General features: G+C 45.4%; 1 protein-coding gene across 1 annotated transcript in view; it reads right to left on the bottom strand.

Annotated features, from left to right (window-relative positions):
* The window catches only part of JAZF1 (JAZF zinc finger 1), a 209431-nt gene extending 190031 nt beyond the window's left edge, over nt 1-19400 (bottom strand). Inside the window, exon 1 of the mRNA XM_068405177.1 lies at nt 18978-19400. Coding sequence (XP_068261278.1) covers nt 18978-19092 — 115 coding nt within the window. The 5' untranslated portion in view covers nt 19093-19400. The remainder of the gene's footprint in view (nt 1-18977) is intronic.
* Nucleotides 19401-20282: the final 882 nt, after the last annotated feature.

The raw sequence follows: 20282 nt of genomic DNA, 5'->3' as shown, positions 1-20282 counted from the left end.
TAGGGCTATTTTTGGTATAGTCTCCTGGTCCAAGCATACACAATGGATGTGCAGTCTCATCACTTCACAGAAAAACAGAGGAAAAACAGAGGCAGAGAGAGAAGTGGTTTCCCTTTGCTGACTTCTAGCTCACAGCCATTTCTGCACTCCTCTGAGAACCCATCATCCCTCCTGAAACTGTGCATCACTGCTTTCAGCGCACCCCTGTCTACTCTGCCAGTCTCGGGAGCTTTACTCACTACTCATGATACTCTGCTGGTCTTCACCACACTAATGTGCTGTATAACTTCTCTCTCATACTCCCCATCTTCTTTAGGGTATGCATTTTTTTAATTTGTTTTTTTTTCTTTTTCAAGCCCGGTTCAAGTACTACTAATACACATCTTACAGCAGCTCCTGGTTATCAGCGTCAAAAAGCTAATGAATTGTTGCCAAATTCATGGAGCTACAAGTAAGAATGTATAAGAGAGTCATTAAGTCCTACTGCAGTCAGACGATGTACAGTAAAGTTGTTCAACATCTGCCACATCAAAAGCTCTAACCACATAAATTTTAGCATAGGAAAATCAAAAAAGAAAGAAAAAATCAACAACGAAGAAATATGAAAATAGAAAATTCAAAAGACATCAAGAAATAAATACAGCAACTAATAAAAATAATAAGTCCTTGGAGCACTTCATAAACCTTGGATTCAGAAATGGTCTCACAGACGCTGCTCTGAAATTAAAGCTCATAGACACAACACAAAACTTAGAAGTTAAAATACTTGGCCGCTGGGATAAATATTCATGGTTCACCTCACCTGCCCACATATTTGGACCATTTAAGATTTTCTCCTTCACAACCAACTGAGAGGAGACGGTTATCAAAGCCTCAACAGCACGATTTGTGTGATACAGAAAAAAAATGGCAAGAGTATAACTGTTGTAAACATCTGGGTTTTTTTAAAAAGAAAGGCAATCAGAAAGAGGAAGTATTTATCTACTCTCTCTAGAGTAAAACCCATTTTGAATTCTGTGATCTCGCCTCCTTGAGAGGGAAATTGGACTTCAGTTTTCTACCCAAAACAAATAATAAAGTATCTTTTTACATGTAACATATTTACAGGTAGACAAAGTAAGTGTAAACATCCATGCATGTATATGTTTGGTTTTATATACTTATGTACAGACTTATTTATGAGCCCACATCTCCTGATATGCTCATCGGGATCTTTTCAGCAGAGAAATCATCCATGTGCAATCCAAAAGTGTAAGGGATCATCCAAAGGTTTTTCTTTTGAGAGGTGCAAATTACCTCTTCATGTCCTAGGTGCACAAATCCTTCCTGCCCACACACCTCCCTAGCATCTCACAACAGTTCCTCTAAGGAGGGAAAGACACAGCCCTGCTGCCAGCCCAGGACTGGTTCCACCTCCCCGGGGGTGGTTCTCCTTCTCCGTGGTTTGCTGAGCCACGTAATTTTTGCAGTCACTTCTAAATAGCAAAGATGCATTGCCAAACGTTAATGTTTATTATTACAGTCAATCAATTGAACTATAATTCTACCATTGTTATCCACCAACACTTTTCCTGCTTAAATGCAAGGTATGTTTACTTTATTACTGAGGAGCTCAAACGTTTTCTTGCATAATGAAGTATTCCGTTCCTCCTCCCACCTAAATCAAGGTGAACGCTCATGAATAAGACCAAGATCTGGAACAAAGTTTTCACTTCCACAGTGACATGGCTAGATGCAGGAAAGCTGAGAATTAGGATTTTCACCAGTTTTAAGATCGGTTGAAATATTTTGCAAAAAAGGGGAAGGTGGCAGAGCTTTCAAAAAACCAAGCACCCCCCAAAAAAAACCCCTCCACTCTCCCAAACACAATACCCAACACCACCACACAGAGTTGGCATTTTATTTGTTTCTCTTTTACAACATTACTGCTTAAGCAAAAGTTTGAGATCTATTACACCAAATGAAAGAGCCATGAAAGAGGAGATCAGATGGCAAAACAAGTAGCACAAATCTTATAAAACCCCAGACCTATTAGCACTGTGTAGAAAAAAGTAGTTTGGATCTTATTCCAATCTGCTTTGCAAAAGGCCGCCTTATTTTTCTCATCCCACCAGACAGAATCTGCACCAGTAATGCTGGTTCACAGTTACATAAAGACAAAAACATGCAAATTCCACTTCTACACTGTATTTAATAAACAGACTCGTTTCCTCTGTGGTCCATATATAGACTGCAAAGTGTCGGCTATCTCTTAGAGGCAATACTTTCACCTATAGTCAGCTAAAGCAGTGGGAAATGACAAAGAAAAATACAGGACTCCAAATCCTCGATCCAGATCAACTAACTTGAAAGCAGAGTGCACAGGAGAAACAATGGAAGTCGGAAACAACACAGAAATCCCTATCCAGTGGTAAGGCATTGGTGATTTTTAGAAGTCATCTTTGGCACGTTCAGTTCTTTGGGAACACTGGATATATACCAAAAAGGAAAACTTAATCCCCAACGACCCCTTGTACTCCCAGCTAGCTACAGAGTACAGTGCAGTGCTCGTAACCCATGCTCAGGAAACAAGGAGCACTGTTTTCATTTTCCTTTATCCAGTTCAGAATAGTACCATTAAGCTGACACCACAAGTGTACATCAGCAGGAAAAGACTGTATTTATCTGTAAATCTTTACTCCTCATCAGAAGACCTCTGTGTAAGCTGCTCCCTCAAAACTGGAACTGATAAAAATCAGCCAACCACATACATGCACTCGCTCAGCGTGAGACCCGCACATCACAAAACGTGTAGGAACTTGTTCCTTCTCAGGAAATGCCCACAATCGATCCGCAAATTCAAGCCCCAAACAAACATTAAAATACTGCAAGCCACTATGCTGTTTATCTAATTCCTTAAACTGTGACTATCACTGCGGTTATCTGAGCACTTGAACACAACTGACGAACATGCACTTAGCAACATATCTCATTATTAGCACATTCTTGTGGCAGGCAAACATACAGGCTTTTCTCTGTTCTCCTCCAACCAAGATCTGCTAAAGTCTGCATCTCCCCAAGACAGCCAATGTGTTATTCAAGCCATTCTCGTAAGGTCACGTCACTGTTACTGGATGTCTTTCATATTACAACACATCGTAAGCAACAGAAACAAAATTACAGCTAAACAAGTTCCTACTATATTAACAAGTCCATCAAATCACTAGAAATGCAATGTTCTCAAATCTGTGCTACAGCACAGAAACAGCTCTGTGCTCTCCCCTGCACCACCTCCAGAAACAGCATCCAAGAAGAGAGGATGGAGCTGCCTCTACACAGACATACCTCTTGCCACCAAGTCTTCTCTTCCCCCAGGCCATCAGGTAAGAGAAGCTGTGAAGCTTGGTTTAGTCAGTCTAAGTACTACAGGTTTTCCACATAACAATCGATCAGTTTTGTTTAACTAAACCATATACATCAATTTTAGAAAGCACTCAGTACCAAAAGGAGACACGGCAAAAAAACATCAGTTTTCAGAGGGTGAAGAGCTCAGCACTTCCTAAATATCAGCTCCTCTAGAAAAGTATCTTATGCTGATTATGCGAAGACTAGGATACGTGTTGTCATCCCCCAAATCTGGTTGGATGGTTGCACTCAAAGAGTTACGGTCAACGGCTCAATGTCCAAGTGGACACCAGTGATGAGTGGCGTTCCTCGGGTCGGTATTGGGACCAGTCCTGTTTAACATCTTTGTCGGCGACACGGACAGTGGGATTGAGTGCGCCCTCAGCAAGTTTGCTGACGACACCAAGCTGTGTGGTGTGGTCGACACGCTGGAGGGAAGGAGTGCCATCCAGAGGGACCTTGACAGGCTTGAGAGCTGGGCCTGTGCAAACCGCATGAAGTTCAACAAGGCCAAGCGCAAGGTCCTGCATGTGGGTCAGGGCAATCCCAAGCACAAATACAGGCTGGGGGAAGAATGGATTGAGAGCAGCCCCGAGGAGAAGGACTTGGGGGTGATGGTTGATGGGAAGCGTAACATGAGCCAGCAGTGCGTGCTTGCAGCCCAGAAGGCCAACCGTACCCTGGGCTGCATCAAAAGAAGCATAGCCAGCAGGTCGAGGGAGGTGATACTGCCCCTTTACTCAGCTCTTGTGAGACCCCACCTGGAGTACTGCGTTCAGCTCTGGGGCCCCCAACATAAGAAGGACATGGAGCTGTTGGAGGGAGTCCAGAGGAGGGCGACGAAGATGATCAGGGGGCTGGAGCACCTCTCCTATGAAGAGAGGCTGAGGGAGTTGGGGCTCTTCAGCCTGGAGAAGAGAAGGCTCTGGGGAGACCTTATAGCAGCCTTCCAGTATCTGAAGGGGACCTACAGGAAAGCAGGAGAGGGGCTTTTTAACAAGGACATGTAGTGACAGGACGAGGGGGAATGGTTTTAAACTGAAAGAGGGTAGATTTAGATTAGATATTAGGAAGAAATTCTTTACTGTGAGGGTGGTGAGACACTGGAACAGGTTGCCCAGAGAAGTTGTGACTGCCCCCTCCCTGGCAGTGTTCAAGGCCAGGTTGGATGGGGCTTTGAGCAACCTGGTCTAGAGGAAAGGTGTCCCTGCCTGTGGCAGGGGGGTTGGAACTAGATGATCTTTAAGGTCCCTTCCAACCCAAACCATTCTATGATTCTAAATCACTAGTTCTCCCCTCTCAGAGTAAAGAAAACTCAGAGGGTATCTATGGATATATGACATTCAAAGTGTTACAAACAGACCAATACCACAGTTGTGCTTTTCTCTGGGATGCACAGCCCAGCAATCACCTGTGCGACCGTAGGCACCAAACAGTGCACGTCTCAGCATCAGCCAGCACATGACATTCTGTGAGACACCATACAGACAAGCTCCTGTTTTGTCAAACGCACATGGATATAAGCTCAACTAGAAGTGGCGGTATGTTGTTCTGCTCAGGTAAACTCATACTGCTTAGGACAAGATTACTCACTAGCTGTTTTGTTTGTAGGAATCCTTTTCCACATCCTACTGCACAGCCATGGCACCATAGCATTAACTAGCAGAGAGCAAGGAGACAGGAGGACTGTGAGACTCCAGCTTCATCTACCTAACAATCAACAACACATGATACTCCACTGCACAGCAAGGATACCAACAGCGAAAGCAGATCTCCTTTGCCATGCTGTAAGACGCTTTGGGGCTCAAAATATACAACACTGAGCAGTTCAACTTGATGCACTGTTTTAAAATGAGGGACAGCCAATTTGCTGTCTCAGATGCTTGTGAGATAGAAGTCTGTCCTGGAAAGGAATCCAAAACAGATTTGTATCTACCCGAATGTCTTCATGCTTCTGTTCTGCTCTTAGTAAAAAGTCAGAAAAAAACCCAAAACAAACCAACAACCTTGCTTTCTTGAGTGCTTGTCATTAGCCCTGCCTACTGGATTCTAAAAACTACCATCATGCAAGATGTGTGATTGCTTAACTCTAGAGGTTCAACGGTGGGAAGCTGCAATGGGCTCATGGTGAGTAAATCAGTGCACAAGTCGGAAGAGGAGGTCCACAAAACCAGTCTCACAATTAACTGCAGACTGCCTGCCATATAAGCTATTATTAAGAAGTCTGTTCTACTAAGCCACCTACCCATGACAAGATAGAAAGCAACCAAAGGGTACCCAGAAGGGAAGGCCTTTATGACCTTGAAAAGAGATCTGTTCTGCTGTGGAACCACTAGGAGGGGAAAGGGGAAGAAAAAAAGAAAGGAAAAAAGCAGTTGTGTTACAACAGCAACAAAACAATGTTTGTTTAGGAGGGATGGGCCACCAGCTCTACGTTTAATGAATCCAAGGACTCCAAACAGGATGGCTTTAAAACTGACCTTAAGAGAAAGTCTACTGTATTTTTGGAAGAACAGGAAGAGGATATGTCATATCTGAGAAGAAGATTGCTTATTTCTTCACCAGAGTGCTTCAGCATACACAATCAGCAGTTGAGAACCAGTGCTTTGAACTCTGCCTTTTGGATTGAGCATTCGGTCCTCAGCATCCTGAGCAGCAAAGCCAAGCGAAAAATTTCAAGTCTCAGATATGGAAAGTTCTGCTTCAAAGTGAAAATATGGAGGGGAGTAATCTACATCCAGATCATTAATTAATGTTGCTCTTAAGGAGTGTGAGCTACATAAAATGAATTGGAAAAAAAAAATAGCACTACTACAGGTCACCTGCAGAAGAGGGAAATTCAAAATACTGCGAGGAATTCAGACAGCTTGAAAAAAACAGCTACAATAACCTATAAAAATGATCCAATATGAGGAGGTGTTTAGTAATATGGACAAGAGGGTTTTTTTCAAGATAAATTAGACAAGAACTTTGAGGGCAGTGTACTGAGGATACTTTTGGCATCTATTAAGAGCTCTGAGTCTCACTCAAGCAGACTGCATGAACAACCCTGAGCATCCAACCCCAAAGTGAGTCAGGAGAAAGTGGGTGGCCTGTACACTCGCTCCTGACTTAAAGATGTCTCTGACTAGCAAGAACATAACATGGTTTCTATTCAGGCAGGTAACTCTACCCAGCTTCCAAGATTCAAAAACCCCAACCAAGACCTTCTGTTAAAAAGCTCACTAAAAAAAGCAGTCCTTCATCTTTCACAAACTCCTTTCCTTCCTTGCTTCAATTTCAGATTTCTTCATCTTTACTCCTTGCTATACTCTGCCGCTTTGTTTTCTCTAGAAGGAAGACAGTGAAAATTAGGAAAAAGATATTAGTCATTAGTAAAGAATAGAGTCAATATGTGCAGATCGGAGTCTCCTCGAACCTGAAACCAGGCATTAGTTCTTCAGTTTGAAAGACAAACATCAGACACGTGGTGAAGATGAGAAAGGCACCTTCTGTTTATAGGGTTAAAGTATTAACACAGAGGCCTAAACAATACAAGTACAGTATATCATACTATTATGCCTGTGTAACTGTCCTGTTCCTAAGCCACACCTGCCCTACAGAGTATGAAAAATAAATAAATTGGAACAATCAGTATTCACAAGAAAAGAAGGCTTTGAGAATATACAGGATTAAGTGGTTCAGTGGTTCCAGGACAGAGGAACAGCAGCAGTAACCGTGATAGAAAGGCTCAATAAACCACTCATCTGTGGAGCAAGAGGAGAAGAGAACAAAATGAACAGTCAGAAGGGCCAGCAGTAGGTGAGCACAGACTCCAGCTGGAGATTTTTTTTTAAAGCAGTAACAGAAGAGCAGGCAATTTCTGATTTCCCTAAAAACTCTAAACCAGGTACCCACCAACCATACCACAGAATGCCTTTCTAGGTGGATACATACCATGCAAAGGGCAAACCACTTCAGGGCACCCAGAACCAAAACCTGTGGTCTGTGTGTACGTGTAGCAGGAGGCTCTGCTAAACATAACTTTATCAAAAGCTAACCACTGCCAGAGCAGTTTCCTCCACAGACAGTAACAGGTAGGTATGAAATTTATAATCCCTTTCCTTCCACCACCAGTCAGGGCTTGGCAGATAAGAAGAAAGCTGGCAGGTGATGTGGGCAGTTGAATTTTCCTGATTTAGGAAGTAAAGCTAGGAGAGAACAGAAGAAAGTATGTAAAGGTCCGTCTTTGTTCCACAGGTCAACACAGACAAGAAAAAAAGGGTTTTTTTAAATTCCACCCCAAAGTTTTTATGTTGTTTTTTTCAGTAGTGAAAGGATGACTAGAGGATGTCTTCCCAAAATACAGGTATTGGAAGTTTTTTTTCCTGTTACCTCTGCAGTTTACCATTTGGTGTCAATTTGCCAAAAGCAAACTAAATATGTGGGCTCTTTCCTAACCACCTCTCTTCAGTTCTCACTTTTTATCCTAATCATCTGCATTTCTGCACGCTTCCGAAAGAAACATTTACTTGGTCTTCAATTACAATTAATATTTTAAAATTACACATGCAGAAAGATCAGCGTGAATTATTGTCCCTAATTATTGATATAACAAGTCTAATAGAATACAATGACTGCATAATAAATTTAAATTATCACACCACGTAAGTTAACAATATTTTCTAGAAAACCGTATAGTCAATTCCACGGCATGGTGCTAGCCACACACCAGCACTAGAGATTATAAACAAATACTAACACACCTTCAATATTTATGTACACCTGCTACTACAGAACAAGCAGTGGCAAAATTATGTGTTTGGGCTCAATCTTGAATTCATAAAGTACCAAGTATCTTTAGCAGGCATTTACACCATTGCAGGCAAAACTCCACTCCTTTCCAACATTAAGGGGTTGGGGTTTGGCAAGGGGAGCAAGAGGATTTGGCTTCCAAATGCAAATGCTATGGCTTCCATGGAGGCAGGGTCAGGGAAGAGGCATTCCTTCACTTCCAGAATACTTGGTGCTAGTAAGTGATCCCGTGGCTGGCACACTGCTGTTTGCAGGAAGAGAAAGGGTCACTAGCTGTACACCCACCACATTTCAGAGGTCAGTGGAATAACGTAGAATTAGGGTGAAACTGCTACAAGAACTGCACTTTTTATTTAAAAAAGAAAGGAAGGAAAAAGTCAGGTCAATATTGAGAAAAAAAAATGGCAGCTATCAATTAACCCAGTATATCTCCGGAACATTTATTAAGCTTATAAAATAATGTTCATTTTTATCTGTTTCAATATTTGAAATGCATTTAAGGTCACATGTACACAGCAAGAGCAGATACAGAATTTCTCACCCATCTCTTTTAATGATTTCAAACTCAGCGATATGAAAATTGGCCCAGAGCTAAAATTCATCAGGTAAGGATTGTTCAAAAGTAATTCTTTTTTTAATAGATTAAAATCCAACCACTTAGTGTTAAAATAGAAGAACACAACCAAAAATATCCACAGGAGGTAACAGCAACAAATACCTTTTCCCCATCCTGGGCATCCAATTATTGTCGCATACCTGAACAAGCTCTCAATATTTACCCTGGCTCTGGAAGCAGGTTGAGCAAGCCACAAACTCTTTGGCACATAACTATGTTCCAGATCATGGTGTCCAACTCAGACTTTATCTCCCTGCTGAATCTGGTCTAAAGAGAGCCCTGGTAATTGCCCCAAGGTAACTGTCAGCAAAGACGAGGTATTTGCTCTGTTCTGAAGACAGGCTCTTCACAATCTCACAAAAAACTTGCCAGCAAGAAGGGGGTTATTCTGGAGAGCTGAAACGAGACCAATGTTAGGTACAAGTAGCTAACTCTCTGGACAGCTGCCCTAGGACAGAGACCAGAACCTGGAACCACTGTTAAGCGCGGCTGCTGAAGATAAAGCACGAGGACTGATAGAGCTACAGTGTCGGCATTTCCCATCTATAAGAGCATTTACATAGTTCAGGAGTATTTAGTCAATTTACAAGATTTTCTGAGGTGTAAGGAAAATGCAATTATTACCAATGCTAGGACTGTGTGGAAAGAGTCCTACAGCACAGCTAGAAAGTCCCTCTAAAGTATAACAAGTGCTTACACTGAGCCTGGGACAAGGAAGACTCCCTAGCGTAGCCCTGTGAAATGGAAGTGCACACAGGAAAAAAAAAAACAACCTACGTAACATCTTTCCTCCCTCCACGACTACACCACTACCTTGCCCTGTGTTTTCCCAGGAGCACAGAGCACTTATAACTACACTAGAAGACCCCAGACCATCCTAGTTCCTCTCTGGAAGCCTGTACAACCACAGGATTTTATTTTAAATGCCTTATAAGCGTTCTTCTTCCTCCAAGTATCATAGCAGTAATAAGTAATTTTTATTTAATTTATTACTGTCAATGAAGCTGTCAACTGCCTGGTCCACTCTGCCACATTCATGGTACTCTGCATCTGGACAAATAACCCCCAGCCTGAGCGCACAAAGCAGCATACTCCCGAGCCTCTTCCCCTTTCTGTGCTGTCACTGCTGCGGAGATTTTTCGCTCCCCTTCCACAAATCCATCTTGTTCACATTAGCATATTCATTAAGTGAGTCAGGTAGCTCTTGCAATATGGCCCAAACAAATTTATGGGGAAAAGCAGTTATTTGGGGTTTTCCTTAGAGTTCCACTTATCTTATCCCTCCCTCTATTCCATGCAAAAAAAAAAAAGTTCAGATAATGAAGACCTGAAGCCTCAGCAGGAAGGCTCTGCAGGCGTGCCAACAGCTTAATGGGAAAAACAGGAAGAAAAGCTCCTGACCCCAAACTGAAATATGCACAGGTATATGAGTGGCTCATTGTTATTTTCTGCATCAAAACTGGGACCTTAACAACTTTCACATCACCCAGTTAATCCAGTGCAACCACCAACGCAAGGCATTCCTCAACAGTAAGTTAGAGAAGCTGCAACACTTCTCCAACAGATTGCTAGAGAAACATGTACACTTCCAGGGTTTCCCTACAAGTTTGTCACCAAATTTACTTGTATCAATGTCAGTCCTTTGATCTGAAGACAAAGGAAACAAGGGTAGACCTCAGTAATTTGGTATGCAGCTGTCACCTGCAAGCAGGCAAGCATCTGAAGTCTACAGGAAGCCTTTAAATGCATTTTGAGGTCACTTCCGTAGCACTAATACACACAAACCCACCCTCTGATGGAGATACACAGCAGATGGCATCAAAATAAATGACTGATATAATGACATAGTGTTGTTTCCTTTACCGAATGCCACTGTCATCTACCACATAAGGGCTGAGTTCACATTCATGTACGCATGCTAATCTCATACAGCAGTGAAATTGGATCTCTCACATCTTAAATGTCGCACCTCCCAGTTTCTGGGTTACAGCTCCACTTGTTTCTATCATGATAACTCCCAGAAAGTAAGATGGTGACTATATTACACACTGCTGAAGAAATAAGTGATACTTTACACCTATTTCTCCTTTCCACGGTGTACTCGGATATTCAGCAGTTCTATTTTTATTCAATTAATATTTACTATCTGTCAAAATATGTTGGGGGAAAAAAAATGTATTTCCAGAAGGAACAGAAACATTTGCAGCTTACTCAAGTTTGACAAAGTAGTTGGGCGGGGGAAGGGTGCTGGGGGTGGGGAGAAAAGCTCAGAAGTGTCCAAATATTTCCTAAATTAAAAAAATATTTTGTTGGAGCAGTTTCAGCAATGCCAACATTTCAAAATGAAAGCTTTTCACAAAAAACTCTTTAAAAATAAGATGGCCTCTGTTAGCACAAAGTGAAATCTTTCTCAAAATCAGAAGCAATGTTTCAAAATTCATCCACAATTAAATTCTAATCTTTTTGGCCATAGCGAACTGACCAGCTTGGCTTTAAAATCCCACTCAATTTTTTCCATTAAACTGATAAATTTCTTCTCCTGTTTCTACTCCACCCTTTGTAACACAAGACAGAATGTTAAAAAGATATAACTAACACCTGTATTTAAGTCAATTCATTCTTTAATGAATTATAGTATCTTAAGTTAAACTGCACAGCACTAATGTACTCCATCCTGGGCACTCATCAGAGAGACAAACAGCACCGCGGTGTCATCAGCATCTTTGCTGAAGAAATCCATTCCCTTTGTTTATCATAGCACAAAGTTAAGAAGGAGCCTCCTAAGAATTCAGGGTGAAAAACGCAAAAATTAAAATAAAAGAAAATCATTAAACGATAAACCAGAATATTTCTCCTACTCTACAGACCAGAATATTGCTCCAGCCTCTTGTAACTAAAGATAAGTTTAATAAACCATATGTGGTCCTGCTCCCTTAAAGTGTTTGTAAAAGTCTCAGGATAGAATTAGACACTGAGTAACAGGAATAAGTTGTTTAATTTTAATTGTGAAATTATTCATAGAGACATTCCCTTAAAACCAAGTACTTTCTTTCATAAAAAGCAGATGATTTATCAAATCAATTCTCTAATTGCTGCCATTTCAAATTAACATTAAAATCTTTGTCTCTGCCTTTCTCAAAGTGTATATAGCTGCTACTTAGATGTTTATAATCTAAATTTTGAATTACTGGTGCTTACAAGAGACAAATAAAATTAATTCTCAGTGAAATACAGCTTATTCAAGAAAAAGAATTATAAATAAAGAAAAAAAAGCACATTCAGGAGCAACATAAAGAGTGCGCTGGAAGCAGCTGGCCTCCAGTGCTTATTTCTTATGCATTAAAGTGTTTTGCAGCTTGACACAAAATATTTCTGATCACTTGGTTGTATTTGTATCATATTATATAGGAGGAAGGAATGGTAGGTAAGATTGGTTCCAGACTGAACAGATACATTCCTTCATCTTCTAGCATCACCTCTTCCTCAAATTATTTTTTATTATACAACTCCTGGTCTTTTCACATTCCCCAAGAAATGATAAAGTGAAAAAAAGATCATCTGACTGGCAGTCACCTGATTATTTTACATTTCTTGTAAGGATTGCAGGTTAGCTACGAAAACATCCTCTCACGCCCTGAAGAGTAGACATGGTAATCACTATAAATTTCCCCCCCAAAGGCAAGTATGCCCTACACAAGTGACATCCAACGCAACTGCTACAAGTTACCTGATGTTCCTTCAGTTTTTCGTTTTCTGACTTGCATTTGCGTAGATCTGTTAGCGTACAAGAGGAGCAATCCCTGCCGACGGTAGCCCTTCAACAGGCCTCACCCAAATCACTCAAGCCAACACAGGAAAAAGTTAAGATCCCCATTGGCTTTATGTGAGGCCTTCAGTCTTAAAAAGGAAAAATCAATTTGCAGCACGTTCACAGATGTTTGTTTTCAGCCCTTTCTTCCTGGGAAATACACCATTCAAACTTTACACCATTAAAACACTTTATACTTTAGCCTCAACATACTTGGCAACTTCAGAACAAGAACATATTTCACATCACACAAGTATCAAAAATAATGATTTAGTTAAACTTTAATGGCAATTCCATTTACCTCCATATGATTAATATAACCTAGAATTTGTTACAAATGTTGCACTTAAATTTTATCACTATTTAAATTCAAATCCAAAGAGCAAAGGGAATTAGACTTCTAACTGGAAAATAATCCAAACCCCTGCTCTGCTCAAGATTATGAGTAGGGGGAAAAAGTGCTGATCAGAACTGTCAGTCAAAAAAGACTCTATCTGATAGAAAAGCCTTCCTGAAGTAGAAGAGCTCTCCTCACCACACCAACTTGCAATGCAAATAAGCAACACCCTTGGAACATACATCTTTCCATACCACTGTGAAATGCATTTTCTGTAAATAACAAAAATTGCAGCTGTAGAAGTACTGGGCAGAGGATGAACTTAAAATCAACATAGCCACAATTAGGTTTTTCTAGTTGCTTTCCATGAGCAATAATTAGTACTACTGCTGAGGTAAATACATGTAATTGTTCATTTATTTTGCAAGGCCACAGGTCTACGTGCGTGACACAGCATGGCAACTAAGCACAGGTCCGTCCTCCGATTTCCAGACACTGAGCAAGCATCCCATATACCTTTTTGCCACATCACGCTCAGTGTAAAAAGCCTTGGGTTAAGATCTACCACCTCTTCAAGACAGCCCACCTCAACTCCAAACATTAATTCATACATGGAACAAAATGCTAAAAAAGAGGTACATGACAGTAACCACTTAGATGATGTTCACACCCTTCCGAAGAACTCAGCTTTAAGCAAACGAATCTTTCATACAGACTTAAGTTTCTAGGCCTTCCATAAATGCTGAAGTATGTAGTCCCTCATCCTCATCACTAGCAACATAAAAGGGGTTGCATCTTTCTATGCTTGTTTTACACGACATACTGTGAGCTCCAATATAGAAGCTGTTATCTATGTCATACTGCACTTTACCCAATATGCTGGCAGAAGTTTGGGCAACACAGGAGAAGGGAGCGAAGCAAACATTTCAGCAATACCAAATACCATTTTTGCATGTGCTCACAGCCAGCTTGTAATTCAACACCTTTTACTACTGAAGTGAGGACGCAGCCCAACTTTTATTAGCATTTCTGAGAAAATACTGAAAGGGCCAACATCAAGCAAGCTGCATGCATTCATTCAGCCAATGGATTATTAAACGACTCGAATGCCTTGCTGTGGAATTGGGCCCCTTGACTGCCCAATAGTAAATAAGAATTTAAGTCACTGAAGTAGCAGATTGCCAAAGTTTACCAACAGAGATGGAATTTCAGAAGACTCTTTCCCCCTCCATATGACCTGAACTTTCAAGATGGGTAGTATTTTATATAAAAGATTTTGGTCTGTCTTCTGCAACTATTCTTTTATCGAAGAAGTTTTATTTTTCCTGCTAATCCTATCACTTAGGAAAGCAGCTACCTCCGCTCCCACTGCAGTACAAGTACAATACAATTAAATTCGGCTCCCATTAAGGTAAGAGTGTCTTGGGATTTATCTTTTGTATCTCTTCTTATCCACCCTTCCACCTCTTTGGGCCCACCCCTGTATGTTCAAACACTCATTTCATTCACGTCCATTTCCTCAATGCTCGATTGAGTCTCAGAAGAAGCAGAACTGCTCAAAAAAGCCATGCAGCTACACAGGTATGTATGGCGTGTCAGTGCTCATCACGTACTAACTGAACACACAGTGGCTCACACAAGCAGCAACCTCATCTGCACCTGCAAAAATATTCTTTGACTATAAATACAAAACAAGAATCAAAAAAATTAAAATGATGTTGTCAAAATATCATTAAGAGATTCAGTTTAAATATTGGCTCTTCAGCATCAGAGTAAACTTTGTATTAGCAACTAGCTTTAAGGAGATACTTGACCCCCCCACTCTAAAGGGTGCAGTTGAACGATGGGTAGATTGAGGAACAATCAAATCATTGGGGGGGAATCTCCCCCCCAAAAAAACCCAAAAACCAAAGTGTGTGACCCTCTGGACCTCTATGAACAGCCGAAAATGCCCCAGAACATTACTTATACCAAGTTAAGACTTAAATGTAGTTTCAGAAATGCTCTGTGGAACCAGAGGTGCCATTCCTAACATCACAGCTGAAGACACTACCAGGACTGCAGAAATGCAATAAAATTTGCCATGTTGCCACAGATGAATACTCAGGAGTTCAGAGTCGGGTGGGTTTTTTCCTCTCCTGACAGTACTCTGTGGAACTGACTGGATTAAGTCCATTCCATTCTCCACTGTGAATCTGGCAAACAGCTGTAAACTAGGCCTTCTGCTCCCAGACTAGAGACATCAGAAAAGTCAACCGAACCACCTGCAAAGGATCAGAGCAGACAAAACCAAGAGGCAAGGAGACAACCTAGCAAGGCAGGCTAAAAGCCCCCCTTCTCGGCACACTTGCAGAGAAGGTAACAGCATTTCAGGTTGATTGGACAAAGTACTGGTAGAAAAAGCTCACCAAGAAGCATTTACTAATCAGCAGTTTAAAATCAATCTCTATTTTCAGCTGTGAGCCACAGAAAATGTGGATACAGTCTGTTTGATAGTATTGCTACAGGCTTAAGAGTTCCTCCTGCAGAACATGGTCTCATTGCAGAGGACACCATCAGGGCCTTAGGGAAGACCCCAGAGCAGTGCTCCTGAGCTAGCCTAACTCTTCAGAAGTCTTCAATACATAAATGCAAACCCCAGAAAGGAGCTGATATGCTGATGGGCACGTAGCACCACCTCTGAGTTGACTATTTCATCTAATGGGCACAACTCTCCCAGGTTATCTGTACTGATACTTTTTAAAGTAAATGGTAATTTATCGGGCTGCCACTAAGATGTAGGAGAAAAAAAAAAAAACCTCTGTATACTGAATTATTTAATTACCATATGACTATTCATGAGTCTTACGAGTAAGGAAAGCAACTACAGAATCCCACAGAACCCGAATATATTCTGTCACCAGAATGCCACAACAATGTTTCCTTACACCAAAGCTGAGCTTTATTGCAAGGTTGACCAAAAAAATCTCTTATTTGTTCCCACTTTTTCAGAGACACATTATAGCTCTGAAAAATGACCAAATTCTTACTAGCACTCCACTGACGATGTGAACGATTATTAATTGCACCCGTGAAATGTGGCAGAGCAGCAGCATTGCACCAGCCAGACATCAAGAGCCCATGCCATACACGCCTCCCCACGCAGAGCTGTTTGCAGAATCAAGTTTGTTATCTGTGCTGTAACACTGTCTGCCCAGAGATCGCCCACTTCAGTTTAAACTAATAACAGAACATAACTCAATCAAGTTTTCTTTATTCCTGCAGCACACACAGAATGTCCAAAGCAATGTATTTTTATACGGCATGTGACTCTTTGCTCTATATGCCAAAAACTACAGTCAATTTTTAAAGCAACAAATTTCAGCGCACACTTCTAGACCTGTACAACAGCAAAAATTGGATGCTGTCTGCATCCCTTACTGAGAAAGTAATTCCAATATAAGCTCCTATTCAGACACTTACTCCTTTATTTCCCAGCTGACTTCAGAAAGGTTAATCACCTTTTGGCTGAGCACTTATCTGGTGAGTTTTCATAGATTCCCATCCTGCAGGCTGCGCCAGAAGCCCCTCACACGTGCCAAATCGTAGAGCTGAGCCTCCACGTGAGATCTGGGATCCATACTCAGTGTCACCGGTGCAACTCACTACTGATTTTTCAAGTGTTTGATACGGGTGAGCAACATAACATACCTGCATCTTGTATTCACAAGCAGGTCAAGTTTAAGCTGCCGTCATGCTGAGGTGAAACATTTAAAGATGAAGCAAAAGCAACCTTACAGCATTCTCCACCAGTTTGCACTCAATCTGCTGCATGTGTGACATCGTATGTGCAAAATTTCAGCTGTGTCCTGCAAGTCTTGGCAAATGACAGGCTCAATTAAACGTATGTGTGCTGTATATCTGTATACACAATCTGTAATACTTTAACTTTGACATAAGAAAAAAGTAATGAATACTGGCTACAGAATTAAATATACAATTAAGAAATTATAGTGCTATAGCATAAAGTTCTCCTCTCTGCAGAGAAGTCACAGAACCGCTGATCAGGGATTAAACAGCAACGCAGAGACCGCATGGGCTGGACTGTATCTTTTCTGACACCCTGTGGGCTGTGGCACCCAGGGGCTGATAACCCAGTTGAGGGACACACAAGGTGACCTGGAAACTTTCATTTGGGGAAACTGTTTCCCCTAAGCTTTTCTGGTGTATCGCGATGCACGGTGTTGGAAAAGCTAAGAATCTGAGATTCAAAAAAAAAACCCCAACAATATCACAACAGCATGCTTGCACCATGCCGAGTCATAAATTACACAGTCCTGCGGTATGTGGTTTTGTTACCTCATACTAGGCATCGTGATAATTATGAGAACCACACCTTTCATCTCGCTGACCTATAACATTACATTCATGTAATGTTACACTCGCAATTTAAGCTTCAGTAATTTTTTTGAGGTATTCAGGCCTGCTTATTAAAAAGTAATAAACTGAAATACACGCTAGCTTCACCGTTTTGTAGCAGCACGTTGTTTCCTTACAGTTCTAGTGAAACACGGGAGTCTCCTGTCTGTGGGTACTTAAAAGTTCTGTATTTTCCCCAGATTTTAAAACTTGGTCTGCTTCAAAGAATTAGCTCAGTTTTTGACAGTTTAAGCGCTGTATTTTATTAGCAAAAACAGAAAGTCGAGAAGTTTCAGAGGGGAAGCAGCCCAGAAGCCAAGGCAGCACACCTGCCGAGGCCGAAGAGCGAAGCTGAGAGGCGGCGGCAGCCCTGCGGCAGTGCCGTGCTTCCTGCGGACGGCGCAGGGACGAGACGCCTTGCTAGAAGCCGGGGCGGGCGGCGCGGTGCCGGCCGGCGGACCCTCTACGCCGGCACGCCTCAGGCCCGGCCGGGCGCGGGCAGGCCGATCCCGCCGGAGGGGGGAGAGGGAAAGTTAGGGCCCGCGGCCGGCCGGGAGCCGCGCCGCCCCCTCCTCCCCTGGGCACCGCCCGCGCTGCCGAGGGGCGGCCCCGGCGGCCCCTGCGCACGCTCCCGCCCGCCCGCCGCCCATGAGGCGCCCTCGCCGGGAAGGCACTGACGAGTCATCGCCCCGCCGCCCGCAGGCCCGGCGGCGTCCCCGCCCCCGCGCCCCTGGCGGGACGGGCGGCCGAGGGGTGCGGGGGGCGGCGGCCGACCGGGCAGAGGCCGCTACGCGGCGCAGAGGGAGCCCACAGGTGATGATCCAGCGCGGCGCTGCCCGGCCCGCCCGCCGCGGCCTGGCCTCCGCGGCTAACGGCAGCGGGTCCCAGCGCGGCCGCCCTCGCCTCCCGCCTGCCTGGCCCCGGGGGCTGCACCGTTGCCGGGCCCTTCCTCCACGCCCACCGCGCCGCCGGCCCCGGCCTCCCTCACGCCGTTACTCCGCCGAGAGGCGCCTCCCGCGCTGCGGCGGCCGGTGCGGCCAAAGCGCGACCCGTCCTCCCCACCACACCTAGCAACAGCGCTGACAGGACGCAGCGGTGGCGGCGGCGGGAGGAGGGGGAGGAGGAGGAGGAGGAGGAGGAGGAGGAGGAAGCGGAATGGCTGCCGCGGCGGCGGCTCCCTCCCTCCCTCCCCGGAGCCCTGACAGCCAGAGCCGGGGCGGAAGCAGCAGGCGGCGTGCTGTGCCCGTCGTCCTCCCTCCTCCACCGCCTCCTCTGGGCTTCTCCGCTCCCTCCTGCCAATGCAAACTAACTCCCCCTCGCCAGGGCCGGCGGGCTGCGCGCCTCCCCCGCACCCACCCATGCCGCCGCCGCCGCGCCGCACGCCGCCTCCCCGAGGAGCCCTCCACGTCGCCCGCAGGACCCGTCCTGCCACTCCTCACCCGCCGACCTCCCTCCACCGGTGGCCGCCGCCGCGCCCCGGCTCCCGCTGCACCTTGTGCCCCCCCCGCCCCGCGCCGCCGCCGTACACGCGGCCCCCACGCCCCCCGCGCCCGCCACCGCAGGGCGCCCCGCCGCCCGCCCTGCCCTGCCCCTACCCTGCCCCGGCCGCGGCCCCTGCCCCGGCCCCGCCGGGCACTCACCGATGTGGTTGTCCTCGATGTGCTCGATGAGCTCTGCCAGGGTTGGGAAGTGGAGCCCGCAGCCCCCGAACCTGCAGGCGTTAGAGAAGAAGGAGGCGGCGGCGATGCCTGTCATGGTGTTACATCGAGATCCCCCTGCGGTGCCTGCTTTGCCAGGGCCGGCGGCGGCAGGGCGGGGAGAGGCAGGGGGGAACGGGACGGAGAGAGAGAGATGGGGAGCGAGAGAGAGAGGGTGGGGGTGGGGAGGAGGAGGAGGTGGCGGCGGCAGCAGCGTCGGGAGCGGCGGAGGGGAGGGACGGGCTGGGTGGGGGGAGATGAGGCAGCCGCAGCTGGGAGGAGGGACCAGCGCCGCTCTGTAACAGCTGTGCTGCCCCGGCGGCGGCCGCTGGCAGCGGGAGGAGCAGGGCACCCGGGCCGCCCGCCGCCGCCGGGGGACACCCGCGCCTCCTCGCCGCGGGGGCGGTGGAAGCTGCCGTCCGTCACCGAGGGGGGTGGGGAGGGGAGGAGGGCGCGCCCCGCCGCTAACTTTTCCCCCTCAGCCTCCCGCAAGCGGTGGCGGGGCTGGGGGCTGCTGTAGTGGCGGGCGGGGCGAGGGGAGCTGCTGCTGGGGTAGGTGCTGGGGCCGGGAAGGTGGCGCCCGCCCCGGGGGGCTCTCCCGGCCGCCGGGAGTTGGCTCCTAACGTGGCCGTCACCTCCTCCGCAGCGGGGGGGGGGGGAAAGCAACCAGCCCTCGCTGAGGTCGCTTAAACCGAGGGGCGGTCGCTCCTTCTCCCCGAGGGGAGCCGAGGCCGCCAGACCCAGCCCTCACCTGCTCGGTGACGAGCCGGAGGCCGAGGGCCCCTGCGCGCCCTGCGGCCGGCCAGGCCTCGGGGGCGGCGGGGTGTCCCTGTCGCCAGGTGGGCTCCGGCCCCCCCCGCCCCCCCGAGCAGCTGGTTACAGCCGGCGGGCCGGATCCTTCCCGCCTTCGCCCGGCGGCCGCCAACGCGCCCCTCAGGCGGGGCAGGGGCATGAGGCTGCAGCCCTGAGGGGAAAGTGAGCAGGAGTGGCAAGCACCTCGCTCCCAAACCCTGCTTTGACTTTTTGTCTCCAGAAAGATATTCAGCAGAGAGGCTGACTGATTAATTGATTTTAATGAAGGTCTCCCTAGGCTCAAATTCGCAGACAGCTTTATTTAAAATTAAAAGGGGAAAAAAAAAAAAGAGATTGCTTGTCAGGAAGGCTTTTCTTTTTTTAACTTTTTCTGCTTCTATTTTATAATCATCTCTCTTTTTTCCGTATTTATACGGTTCTACAATATTATTAATG

The sequence above is a fragment of the Nyctibius grandis genome, chromosome 7 (genome assembly GCF_013368605.1).
Source record: "Nyctibius grandis isolate bNycGra1 chromosome 7, bNycGra1.pri, whole genome shotgun sequence".
NCBI lineage: Eukaryota > Metazoa > Chordata > Aves > Nyctibiiformes > Nyctibiidae > Nyctibius > Nyctibius grandis.
The sequence above is the reverse complement of the archived record's forward strand: the minus strand, read 5'-3'. Positions and strand labels throughout refer to the sequence as shown.